This window comes from Elaeis guineensis, chromosome 3 (genome assembly GCF_000442705.2).
Source record: "Elaeis guineensis isolate ETL-2024a chromosome 3, EG11, whole genome shotgun sequence".
NCBI classification, from domain to species: domain Eukaryota; kingdom Viridiplantae; phylum Streptophyta; class Magnoliopsida; order Arecales; family Arecaceae; genus Elaeis; species Elaeis guineensis.
The window spans coordinates 120,268,701-120,281,866 of record NC_025995.2 but is presented as its reverse complement, the minus strand read 5'-3'; the positions used below and the strand labels follow the sequence as shown (position 1 = coordinate 120,281,866).

General features: G+C 39.2%; 2 protein-coding genes across 2 annotated transcripts; one reads left to right on the top strand and one right to left on the bottom strand.

Annotated features, from left to right (window-relative positions):
- Positions 1–5,906: 5,906 nt before the first annotated feature.
- On the top strand, positions 5,907–9,725 carry LOC105040511 (acid phosphatase 1). The gene is made up of 3 exons (XM_010917065.4): positions 5,907–6,545; positions 6,801–7,010; positions 9,425–9,725. The coding sequence occupies exons 1-3, from the start codon at positions 6,166–6,168 to the stop codon at positions 9,600–9,602; spliced, it is 768 nt and encodes a 255-aa protein (XP_010915367.1). The 5' UTR covers positions 5,907–6,165; the 3' UTR covers positions 9,603–9,725.
- An 814-nt stretch (positions 9,726–10,539) lies between these two features.
- On the bottom strand, positions 10,540–12,512 carry LOC105040510 (leucine-rich repeat extensin-like protein 7). Its single transcript, XM_010917064.4, has one exon. It carries the CDS (start codon positions 12,099–12,101, stop codon positions 10,830–10,832), a length of 1,272 nt encoding a protein of 423 aa, XP_010915366.1. The 5' UTR covers positions 12,102–12,512; the 3' UTR covers positions 10,540–10,829.
- Between the last annotated feature and the right edge of the window lie 654 nt (positions 12,513–13,166).

The window sequence follows — 13,166 nt, the reverse complement described above, 5'->3', positions numbered from 1 at the left end:
AAAAGACAGTTTTTTCTTTTCATGAAAAAGGAAGAGCCTAAGCTCTTCTAATATTTCTTCAGGATAATGAATTTCCAAAGTCCCTACTATAAGGCATATAATGTTGATTTTTTTTTTAAATTTTAGTACTTCAAGATATTTCAAACTCCTTTGTTCCAATCCATCTAGAAAAAGAGTCTTTTCATGCCTTTGCGATTAAAATTTTTATCATTGGTTGCTATTGCTATCAAACCATTACCATCTTTGGCCGGTTGACCATAAGAACTTTTCTATAAATACATAATCATTTTTCTTATTCAGAGAGAAAAATTATTCTTTTCTGAAAAGCCCTTTCTATCTCTTGCATCCCCTTACAAAAGAGTCCTCAATTTTTTTTTCTTTTTTCTTATAAAACGCCACTATATATTCATTTTTGAGGCACAGAACAACCAAAGCAATCCGACTAAATCTTTATACTCAAGAGCGCGTTCTTATAGAAGTGTTGCTATAGTTGAATTCTGGAGAATAGACGTGTTGAAACCCTTCACGCCGTCATCAATTTCAGAAAATGCGAAGTCTACTTTTAGAAACAATGCAATCCATATGCCTCTATACCCAAGTTTTTCTTTCTTAAATTATTATTATTCATTCATTTATTCTTGATCATTTGTATTTTACACGAATTTGCATCCATGTTTTAAATTTCCAATGTATAATAAGCGCACAAGCATCACATTCTCGTGACACTATTTAGGGCAGTTAGCAGAAGGGAGGAGGAAGCAGGTTCAACAGGGACAATCTGCTCCCAAGCGGACAAGGACGGGAAGGACCTGAGGTTCGGAGGCCTCCTTAGTTAAGAAAATACGTGCATTATGCTCTAGCCAAAGAGACGGAGTCAAGCCATTGCCAGTACTAAAATGAAGGGCTGTATGCTTTCAGAGATCTTTCCTTCCTCCATTCTAACCATACAGTTTCTGGGGACATTCTTCTAGTCCATGTAAATCTAATATGCGAGCCGGCCAATTCGGTCCAAGGGCAGATAGCAACAGGTGGTCTATATATTCAGAACTCGCTCTACAAGGAGAGCTGTTGATCTAGATCTTGTTCCAAAGGGCTAACCACATAAAGATCTCAAGTGCTTTCCATAGACTTGGCAAGATTGGGTAGATCACTCCTCGTTGATTTAGGAATTGGACCAAGAACACCTCACGTTCAGACATTTCCACGTTGGCTTGTCTTTTTGCTTTGTTGAAGTGATTCTTTGGAGTGTATTTGCTCATTCTTGCGGTTCCTTCAGTACAATTGCTAAAAGGGAAGGAGTGGGAATCATGGACCAGCACCCAGCCGAGTAGTTCCAATCGTTAGCAATCATAACTTCCATATTTTCTGCTGTTTAGGAAGAGTACTGACACCGAGTGCTCGCTAGTTTAGGTATCATGTCAAAAGAGTATTTCCATTCTATTGCCTAGCCAAGTCCCTTTTTTTTTTTTTTTTTCTCTTTTTGCCTTTGCAGCTTGGTGGAGGCATCACACAAATCAACCTAGAGGAGAATAAGTACCTGTCGAGTCTTGGGTCACTCTACGTGAAATAAAGATCTCCTATTGCAAACAAAGCTTTAATTGTTTCAAGCATTTTTTATTGGATGTATGCTCTAAAAGTCAGATTGACAGACACTTGTAAAATATTTTTTGGACATAATTTATAATTTAATTTTAATATTAATAAAATTAAATTATTTCTATTTACATTGTGTTTAATAGTGTCTGTAAATCATTCACTGGATTAATGGATATGATAATACATATTTTCAAAAGTTGAGAATTTGAGACATGTATTATTATAGTTAACTCATAAATTATTTCCAATCGTAAGATCATTATCGAAATGGTGATCGATCCGAAAGATTAGTATATGATTCGAAAGACGGTGATCGTAAAATCATATTTTGCCACCCCTAATGTTGCTATAGTTGAATTCTAGAGAATAGATGTGTTGAAATCCTTCACGCTGAGCCATTAATTTCAGAAAATGTGAAGCCTACCTTTAGTGATGGATGCAAGATTGGTGAACGCATCATGTGTTATTATGGTTAACTTATAAATTACTCTCAATCATAGTATCATCGTGAAAATAGTAATCGATCTAAAAGATTGATGTATGATCTGAAAGACGATGATCGTAGGATTATATTTTATTACCTCTAATGTTGCAATAATTGAATTTTAGAGAATAGGCGTGTTGAAACTCTTCACGTCAAATCATTAATTTCAGAAAATGCGAAGCCAACCTTTAGTGGTGGACGCAAGATTGGTGGACGCATCGCGCAAACCAACCCAGAGGAGGATAAGTACCTGCCGAGTGTTGGGTCACCCTACGTGAAATCAGGATATCCTATTGCAAGCAAAGCTTTAATTGTTTCAAGCACTTTTCCTCCTTGAATCTCTTGGAAAGAGGAAGGGGTCTGGGTCGAGCTCTTCTAGCTCCTCTTTCGGAAAAAGTGATGGCATTGGCTAGCTCCCCATTCTGAAAACGTTCAGAATAGCAAGTTTTGCTCATCCAGATGGGTGTTTCCTTAGACGCTCCGGAGAAGCTACACCCTTGGGAAGCTTATCCAACTCATCGATTAACACCAAAGAAGGAAAGACAACCAAGAATCGAGTAAGCATGAAATCTTATCTTTTTATTTTCTTCCATCATGTCCTCTGGTTAAAGATAGACAGGCCGAGAAGAAGTCTATCTTGGTGCAGAAAAGCCACCTCACCACCAATCCAAAACTTAGTAAACCGGATGATTATTTGTAAAACCAAGGTGCAGATAGTCTAGGAATTCTTAATTTGGCAGATTTTTTTTTTTCTTTAGCCGGACTCTGCTCTCCGAGTAGGCATGGAGACTGTTGAATCACAGGGGCAGCCATGGATCGATCAAGGCTTGTCATGGAAAAACGAACGCCAGTCATAGTCGCAACGGAAGAATGACGAGGGCTTCATCAGTTTTTGGAGGAACATCTGCAAAGGGTTAGCTTGAAATTTAATCCATTCTTAACACAAAGAAACCGCCGGCTTTCGGAAAACTTTCCTCTTCAATTATGCACCATTTACTTCGATTTTACGTAAAACATGGTCTATCTTTGTGAAGAAAAAAACCAAAGAAATAACGAATCTAGAAGTTTTTTCAGATTGCTAATGGAAAAACGATTTGGTGGGCTCCTACACTTACTTTCGTCGTTCCTATTTTCAAAGCTTAAAACCTACGGCACGTCACTGAACATGAGTTAGCTTGGACTTGTTGGCAAAATCAGGTACTTGACCGGACATGTGGTGATGCCAGTGGTACATGGATCTACCATTTTGCACCTCACATCTGAAAACATACAGTTTGTTTCTAAATTCAGTTGCATAAGGTGGTGTTCATGTTGCATTTCTTCTTTTTATTACCCAAAAAAAATAGGTTGGAGGGAAAGAATATGAAATCAATAGACAAACTGATGAAGATGATCCTAAGTAATTCGACTTAGCTCAAACAACTCAGAACAAATCCCTTGAAACAAGCTCCAACAAATTTGCAGACATGTCAGGGTCTTAAAGAAAATAACTAAAATCTGCAGCCTTAGAAGTTTAGCTGGCATGCCTTATATGTGAGGGAGCCTCCAAATTTCGCTTCAATAGTAATGGTATACGCAAGTCATGTACCATCACACCTGAAGATTAATAGGAAAGAAAGGAATCTCATTGGATGATGCATTCTCTTGTGCCCTGACCCGCAGCATGAGGAATATATCCTACGGAGAAATTGCTTCATAGGGCCAGACAGAGCAGAAAGGATGTGTGTTCCATTGTAAATTAAGCTAGACGGAAGTACATGACCTTCAAGAGATGCATACAAAATATGATTACTTTTGACTTTATCTTAGAGTAGGTACTTTCTGATTCCATCTTAGGGGTTGTTTGGTGCACTGAAGGTCAAACTGAACCGCAGGTACGGTTTCAGTCAGCCAACTAATCTGATAGGAAGCTTGTAACTCAACTTGCAGCGCAGGCCACCCAGCAATATTCCTTGCAAGTTTGGGGTATTTTTTTTTTTGTATGTCGTCTCGCAGCCAAATCATCTACCAGACAAGTTACAACTTGCAGGTTGCGTCCCCCAAAAAACTCCCCTTCGACTATTCCACGCATAGCTCTGTACCACCTTGCTGAACCTCTCCTCAATCCTTCTCCTATCCAAAGAGGGGTCCTATCCAAAGAGGGGAGATGGAGCTCCTAAAGTTCAACTGCTTGCAATTCCAATTGCAATTTTACTTGAGCTACGGTATGGTATATATACCAATTCAAATTTTGCTTTATATATCACATGGTCTCATGAGGGACCCATTATTGGTCGGACCTGGTTCACTGTGGATCAGGAATGAATAATACCTTTCCCTCCTTAGCAACACACATTATCCCCTGTTTAATGGTTTTCCCTCCTTAAACTATTCGTTTATACAGTAGTGATATTCTTTATTTCTCTCTTCATCTTCGGATTTTTATCCAATGATCCAGGGCGTAATCCTGGACGTGAGGAATAAAAAAAAAGATATTTTTAGTTTTTTCTGCTTTTTCTAAATTTTTTTTTTCTTATGATTTTATCTATTCCATACATTTACCTATGATAAAATCAAAGGATCGAAATTCCTTCGAATTCGAAAGTCTTCAAGTAATAAGAAGAAGCGAAGAGAGAGAGATTCAAACCCTCAGTACGAATAACTCGTACAACGGATTAGCAATCCGCCGCTTTAGTCCACTCAGCCATCTCTCCCCATCCCCATCCCCATTTAAAAATGAAATTTTTTTATGTGATGTGACACGTGAAGTAAAGATATATAAAAATATAAAATAGATAAATAAAAAAGTAAAACAATTATATAACATATAAATTATATAATATATATATAAATAAATATTATAATATACTATGGCATATTCAATGCTTTCTAACTAATAAATTATCCTTGCTTCATTGTGAACCCGAATCCAACCAATAATTTCTTCCCGTGAGAGAAACAAAATCTAACCCTTTTCTAATTCAGCGTACTTTCCAAATCTATATGGACATCAACATCTAATCCAACTTTTCTTCCATTTTATATTTTATGGTTATTACTTTGATATCTATTGAGTCTTTTTTTTAAAAAAAATAATAATAAAGAATTCCTAACAGATCCTAGAAATGGCCGACTGAAATAGGACCAACCATATTGGACTCCAAATATTTAATTTTTTATTAACGCTCTTTTTTTTAGTTAAATCCCTTGGTCACTCCAGCAGTTTTCCTTTAGCAAACTAGTTCTTGTGGGGATCAATTTCATTGTTTTTCTTTCATTGTCCATTATTTCAAATATAAGTGCTCATACGGCCATTGGATCTGCCAAAGGCCGTGTTCTTGAAAGTGCTATGACATTATTCCCTATCTACCTAACCATTGAGCATCAAATGCATCTTCTCTTTTTTTTTCTCTTCTCTTTTTTTTTTTTTTTAATTCTGCTTTTCTTATAATATCCCAACAAGGCTAGAGTTCTAGCCACTCTTAGGAATCCAATTACCTGCAAATAATTAAGATGATAAAAATGTGCATAATTTGTGTAACCTTCGCTATGCATATAAATAGTGCATGTTTTTTGGGTAAAAAAATAATGCTCGAGTTCATATGCTATAAAATAGTAGAATGTGCGTGAATTCAGAAGAAATGGAATGATCACAAATTGCATCATTGCCTGCATTGAGATATATGAGATGAACAATCATTATCCACATCGCAGATATGTTCTAATTCTGGTTAAGTTTTGTTTTTAGTATGTCATGTCATTTGGCACGCGTTGCAGCGAACCAATACTGAGAAGCTGACCTGCTTCCACCTAGCTAACGGTCACCCAGTCGCGACGCAGCCAAGACGGGGAAATATCACCAATCGTCTACCGCCACGAGATCAATGATATGGCGCAGCAAAACATAGGTTGATAATACCTCCATTTCGTTGTAGTATAATGATCATAATTTGAAAAATCCGCACAAGGCCTCGAAGCTGCCCTTCTCTTCCTTCTCCTGACCCTTCCTACGGAGAACGAGGGAGAGAAGGGGAAGCCCCAAGAATCCAAACCTTCTAGGGTTAGGGTTAGGGTTTCGTTTTTTATTCTATCCAACCCCAAATTAGATGGGATTCCTTCGATTTCTTTCCCTCCTCTTTGTCCTCTCCGCCATCGCCTCCGCGGCCGCCTCCCAAGCGCTCCTCCGGATGGTCTCTGAGGGCCCGTCTTCCGGCGACGGCGACGACCTTTACTGCGACAGCTGGCGGCTCTCCGCGGAGACCAACAACGCCGGGTACTGGAAGACGATCCCGGCTGGATGCCTTCAGTTCGTGGCGGAGTACATGAACGGCGATCGCTTTTTATCGGACTCCGCCGTAGTCGCCGCCGAATCTCTGGCCTTCGCCCAGGCCGTTCAGGTCGTCGGCGACGGGAAGGACATCTGGATCTTTGACGTCGATGAGACGCTGCTCTCCAACCTCCCCTATTATGTCGTCAATGGATACGGGTACGGGATATCCCCTTGTGCCTCTTCTCGCTTCATTCCCAATTTTCTTGATTTTAAACCAGTCAAAGAAAGATTTCTTTGCTTTAAAAATGCTAGCTTTTTTAAGTTGTAATTTAAATTATTGACAATTACCCGCTTTGAAGTTAATACCGAGCAATTAATATTCATATTTTTCTTTTTCTTTTTTCTTTTTCTTTGGGGAGAGAGAGGGAGAGAGAGATTTTACCCTTAATGCAAAGTATCGAAATTTCTTAGGTCAGAGGATTTCAACGAGACCGCATTCGATGAGTGGGTGAATCTGGCAAAGGCACCGGCTTTGCCGGCGAGTTTGAGGCTGTATGAGGAGCTCCTGGGTCTCGGATTTCAGGTGGTCTTTCTGACCGGCCGGGTCGAGGCTCAAAGGAATGCCACCGTGGAGAATCTATCGTTCGCAGGCTACCATTCTTGGAATAGGCTCATTTTGAGGTACATTCACTCTCTATCTTCTGCTTTAACGAATGATTCTCTAGTGCGTTTCTTCTCAATGGTGTAACACTGATCAAACTGTATTGATGGGGTCAAAGTGACTAATTATAGAGTTAGGATGAACTTGTGCTATGAACTTCGGAGAATTGATTTGGAGCTTGAGCTAATGGGTAGCGGACTAATCATTGTCATAAAGGTGATGGAAAAAGAACCTGGTTTATAACTATCCAAATGTTAGCACAAAGCACAATAAGTTATATTATTGTCTTCTACATGCATTGTGTTGAGGTGCATTTGTACATAATGTTGTGGAGGCTAAAATTTGGTTCATAACAAATCTTTTTTTTTTTTCTTTTTTGGTTCTCTGCCAGGCAGATTTTCCAGTCGATATTATGGTATGTATTTTGACAGTCATTTGTTTAGATTCTGATGTTATAAATCTAAATCTGCCTTCAAAAATTTGTCAGCGAAATGAATATTGAAATAGGAGGTTGAAGAGTCATCTATGTGATGAGAATTGCTGTAACTTGCAATGCCAGAAATTATTAAACTATACAAAAATATAAAAGTTATAAAAATTTAGGAAAGCTAAGAAAATGTTACTTAATCCTCAAAACTCTCAATATTTTGACTAGAAGTCTTGGTAATACTCAAAATATATTCTATATTAAATGTTAAACAAAATCATGTAATGAATCATGTCTCACGATCTCTATCTCACCTAATGCGTATTCGAAAAAAGGCCTAATAATTTAATTTTACTTATTCAGATTTTACATATGGCTGGAGTTGGTCCAGCTTGCTCATTGAAAATAATATACTCGGAGCCTTTAAATGATTAAATCAAACAATCTGTTTGGAAAAATATATTTTTATGAAATAATCTATTTTTTTAAGCTGATCTAGATGACCCTTGGAGATCCTAAAACAACTTAGAAAATGAACTTGACTATCTCTTACATGTGTTACTTTGAGTCTCATCTAGGCTCACCAAATACGATACAATGCCTTTGTAGTTAGGAAAAAAGGATCACCTCATAATGATAGCCAGTTCTTGAACCATATTCCAACTCCTGTTTCCTTTGCGACTCCATAATGTAAAGATGATTGATTGCTTCAGTTCCCCTGCATTGCCACTTCCACTGTGTTTCTCCACTTTGGCTTCTATACTTCAACTTGAATTATCTTTATTTATTTTTTTCAATTAGTTTGGTTGATGGGGTTTGGAGATGAGTATTATCGATTATGTTTCTTCATTCATGAGGTAAGTCAATTGTGTATGGCTCTACAGTAGGTTGATGCAACTATATACTGGTTAGATCATGCGTGATCTCAACCTTCTTTTAACTGGAACTTCACTGGTTCATTTAATAGATAAAAGTGTGGCTTTCGACTCAAATTCAAGTTAGGTTTTAGTATGTCCCACTTTCTGGTCAGTATGATCTATTTGCAGCCCTTGCAGCAATATAAGAAAGGCTCATCCTTGAAATCATCAGGCCACCTTCCACTAATTAGCAATTTGGTACGGTTCTTTATGAAAGGTGAGCTTTCACTAGCAAGCATGATGGTGCTTGGTGCATGTAAAATTCCAATGCTGTGAAACTGGATCTTTCTCACCAGGAAAATTTCACCAGTGTTATCTATGTATATATGTAAAACAGTCTAATCCATTATTTCCTCAAATGCCATGTCACTCCCACTGCATTACTTAAGTTCTATGATTGATATAAATTTAAAAATAAGAGGAGTCGGAAAATTTCTCAGTATTAATTAATCTAAACCATCAGTTGCTGAACTTGAAGTAAGATCTCTATCATAGTGACCAATTCTTATAATGTATCTTTACTACCATGACCTAACTCTAGATGAAGTTCATATGCAGTCAAATTCTCACTTGCCTTTTTTTTTAAATTTTCCTCTTTTTACACCACCTAGAAAATTATGTTCTGTAATTCTTCAAGGATGGAAATTATGCATATTTATAGTGATCATCCCATTTCAAAGTATCTTTTACACCTTTAGTTAGCTGCTGGTTGAATGCTAAGTTCTTAATAGGTCCCTTGCAAAAACTTGATTCTTGGCCTATTTGACATAATTATCAACTTTGAGACTTTAACTTTCTCATTATAACTTCTCAGTTAGTGTTTCCACAGTAGGGATATCATACCTCAGGATCTTCAAAATTAATATGATGTATGCATTTTCCAAAAAACAAAAAAAGAAAACTGCTATCCTAGATTCATACTATTTTCTATTTGATCCACGGATTCTTTTGTGCTTTTCTGAATGATTGTAACATTGCTGATCCCTTGATTAACTTGCTGTACTATAAGATAAACCGGTTTTTAGACAGAGCCATTTTTAAATGGATTTGACAAGTGTGTGCTGATCAAGGATAATGCGTCATGAGACAGGGAAGCTTCTGATATTGGCAAGAAAGCAGCGGCCTATAAATCAGAAAGACGAGCAGAGTTGGAAGCTCAAGGATACAGGATCCACGGGAACTCTGGGGATCAGTGGAGTGACTTGCTGGGTTCACCAATGGCTATGCGATCCTTCAAACTCCCAAATCCCATGTACTACATTCAGTGATATGATTTGGAAAACGACTAAGTGATTTGTTGAGTCTTTTCCAAATTCATACAATTAAATTGTAAACAAACTATTTGTAAGAACAATGATTTCCCAAATTGTTTGTTCCCTGGCATTTCAACATATATTTGAAGCTACAACAGCAGACAAGGTGTCATCAGAGGGGGCTCAATCAAAGATCAATAGAGGCGAATTTGTATTTTATAAGTTGCCACTTTAAGAGAACTTTTGAGCTATTTTAGGATTAATCGGACGCTTCACCAGTGAGATGTAGTGGAGTGAGGAGGAAGTAGAATGTTATTGGATAATCGAAGTAGAATGTATTGGATAATGTTTTAGTTTCTTCATGGTCACTTTAGCCAGCAGCGAACGTCAGGTGGAGTCTATCAAAAAACTAACATCAGTTGGAAACGGAAATCTTTTGTCTAGAGAAGATTAAGGAATGTTAGTAATTCTTAATAAAAAGTGATTTGGTTCTTAAAAGGTGGTCGTAGGATTCGTCTACTTCAGGAATGCCCTCCTTCTAAATTCCCTGTAGCACATGAACTGATTGCTCCAGTTTGTTAATGATTAGGACTCCTGCAACATCACCATTTTAAGTAGGACATCTTCTACTTCTGATCAGTAAGGAAAGTTATGTAGGTGATGCTTTTGCTGGCAATAGTTTCCTGCAGCATGCCAGAAGATCTAGTATGTTTCCAACTTAAATATTTTTTGCTTCTTGATAAATTAGCTTATCCAGAAAACAGGTTCATATAATTGTCCTCAAGAATTCTTGTCTTCCTAGGAAATTCTCAGTATCTTTATTGATGCTCCTGATATAAATTTTTCTTTATATATGCATATTATTTAATTAATTAACACCTAGAAATTAAACCATCCTAGAAGTAGGTGCGTTAATGCTTCTTTTATGGCTCTAATTGGATATAGAAAGAACTCTTCTCTTAGCAACTCTGTATAATAATCTTAATAAATATTAATGCAAATATACAGCTCTTAATACCAAAAGCTTGCTCCAAGGTGGCTATACGCATGCCTATGCTTCATGTGAACATCAAAGCATTCTATAGCCACCAAAAAATAGAACAGAAGGAAGAAATGTACTTGAGCACTCAGGATGCATTTGACGAGAGCTTCAATAATTAAATACATATACGGCCTGCCGTCCGGGCCATTAGATGTCCAGGTACCACCGGTCCAGTCCCAATCCTGTCCTAGCACACAGCTTCATGGCACTGGGGGCAGCGAAGTATGCAAGTTGAATGGGATCCCAACCATTCCATCCACCTGACCCATGATGGCTCCTGCAGCACAAGCTATCGGCTTTGTGAATGGGATCCTCAGGCAGCTCGGACCACCCCAAGGCACTCCCATGCACTCTGGTGGAGACCTCTGCATGTTCCCCCCAGGTATACAATTCCCAGCAAAATCAAACCCCACATTCCTGAAGAATAGCTTTGCACAATCTTGGCTGAACCCAGAGAGGAAGTTATAAGACACTGTAAGGTTTACAAGTCTCTTCATATCACAAACCAAGTCAGAAAGCTCCCCTGTTAGTTGGTTGTGTGCTATATTAAGAACCTCCATCCCAGTGAGGCACGATAGAGAGTCAGGGAGGTCACCTGTGAGTGAGTTGAAGCTCAAGTCCAGGACCTCTATATCCGATAGATAGCCAAGTCCCTCTGGAATGCAGCCTGTGAGCTTGTTGTTGAGGAAGAGGATCTCTCTAATCCCAGCGCTCGTGTAGCCAAAGCTAAAAGGAATGGACCCTGAGAACTTGTTGTTAGCCAGGGTGATCACAGTAGCAGGAGAGCCCCAGATGCTCATGGGGATCTGGCCTCCAAACTGGTTGTTGTTGAGGAAGATGGCATCCAGTTCCTTCTCAAAGACCTCGTCTGGGACCTCCCCTGAGAAGCTGTTGAACCTGAGATCCAGATACTTGAGGTTTGGGATGAGAAGAGTTGCAGTTGGAAATGGCCCTGAGAGGAGGTTGTTGCTGAGATCCAGCTCTGAGAGGTACTGGAACTCTTGGAAGGAGTCCGGGACAATGCCTGAGAAGCTGTTGCTGTTGAGGTGGATTATGGAGAGGTGGGTGAGGAGGGAGAGCTCCTTCACCAGAGATCCCTTGAGGCTGGCATGGTTGAGATCTATGCCTGCCACCACACTACTGGTAGTGGACGAGGACACGTCTTCAGGGGGATCTGAACAGAAGATACCTCTATAGGAGCACACATTAGGGCCGACCCAAGAAGCTAGAATTCCAGATGGGTCCTCCGTTATGGCTGATTTCCAGGCTTGGAGGGCCATGTACTCCCTGCTAGGGCTGGGATCTGAGGTGCTGGGTGGTGGTGGTGCTTGGGGCTGGGTGGTGGCAGTGATGCCCCCCCCATTGATCCCGACTCCAACACCAACACCAACACCAATTCCAATGTAAGCTGAGGATTTGGGAAAGGAGAGGTGGAGGAATGCAAGCAAAGGGAACAACCAAAGGATCCGCATTTTGGGTAGGGGATGGGAATGAGTAGGAATTTGGAGAGTATGTCTTAGGAGTTGGACTCTTTGTGTGCCGGGTTGTGATTGGACCGGTGAAGGCCATTTGCTTTATTTGCTTTGTGTTTTCTGACACTTGGCATCATGCCATTGGAAATGTTCTAAAACTTTCTGAGTATTTGTAAAAAGATTGCGCCAAGGTGATTTAATGCGTGGGAAAGTGGCGCTAGTAACCCACGTCGTGAGGCCCTCAGCATATGTTTTATCCTGTGAGGCTAAGAAAAAGCTTAACTCAAGAAAAGTCACTCAAAAAGTCACTCTGCTGGTGCGGAATAATGTTGTCGATTCCTTAAAATGGCATCATGAAGTTTGCCCCTGAATGAAGCAAAGTGACTGGTTCGAGGACCTGAGGGACCATTTGAGTGAAATTTCTGAGTTACCGTAGCATTGGTCGTGAGGTTAGTTTGATCTATACGCATTGCTTTTTCTTTTCTTTGTTTTTTTTAAACTTTTTTTGAGAAATGATCTATATGCATTGTTGTGTTCATAGGTCAAGGAATGGTGTACAGGCATGGCCATTTGGTCTGGAGCTTCTGAATCTCTTTAATCTTGAAAGGATGTAAGCGAAAGAGGAAAGCAAGTTTGTCATGCTTGAACTGTTCTGTATGAGTGCATAGTTGTAATATTGGGAGAGGGAGAAGGTGATAACTTCATGTGGCGTACCATCTTCCAATATGTCCAGTTAAGCGTGGGATGTGCACAAAATATACTGAGAAGAATAAGTGAGCAGCAACTGGATTCCACCACCAGTGCCATTTCACACCGACATTCTGAGTGGAGCTCATGCAAGCTTGGAACACTTTTTAAGCATGGATTCTCACTCACTATGCATGAAAGGAAAATATGGGAAGTCCCTGAGTGAATGGCTAACTGTATCCTACATCCAATCCTTCATTCACATGTGACAGAGACCATAAGATGATTAATGGAAAGAAGTATTTTTAGAAGCTTAATATATAAATTTGGCAGATCTTACCCAATATTATCTTCCCAACCTGGTTCTCAAAAAAAAGC

Excerpts from the sequence above, each read along its gene's own strand:
- LOC105040511 (XM_010917065.4), top strand. The coding sequence starts at position 6,166 with ATGGGATTCCTTCGATTTCTTTCCCTCCTCTTTGTCCTCTCCGCCATC. Across the intron at positions 6,546-6,800 it reads TATGTCGTCAATGGATACGG|GTCAGAGGATTTCAACGAGA; the intron begins GTACGGGATATC and ends GAAATTTCTTAG. Across the intron at positions 7,011-9,424 it reads TGGAATAGGCTCATTTTGAG|GGAAGCTTCTGATATTGGCA; the intron begins GTACATTCACTC and ends GTCATGAGACAG.
- LOC105040510 (XM_010917064.4), bottom strand. The coding sequence starts at position 12,101 with ATGCGGATCCTTTGGTTGTTCCCTTTGCTTGCATTCCTCCACCTCTCC.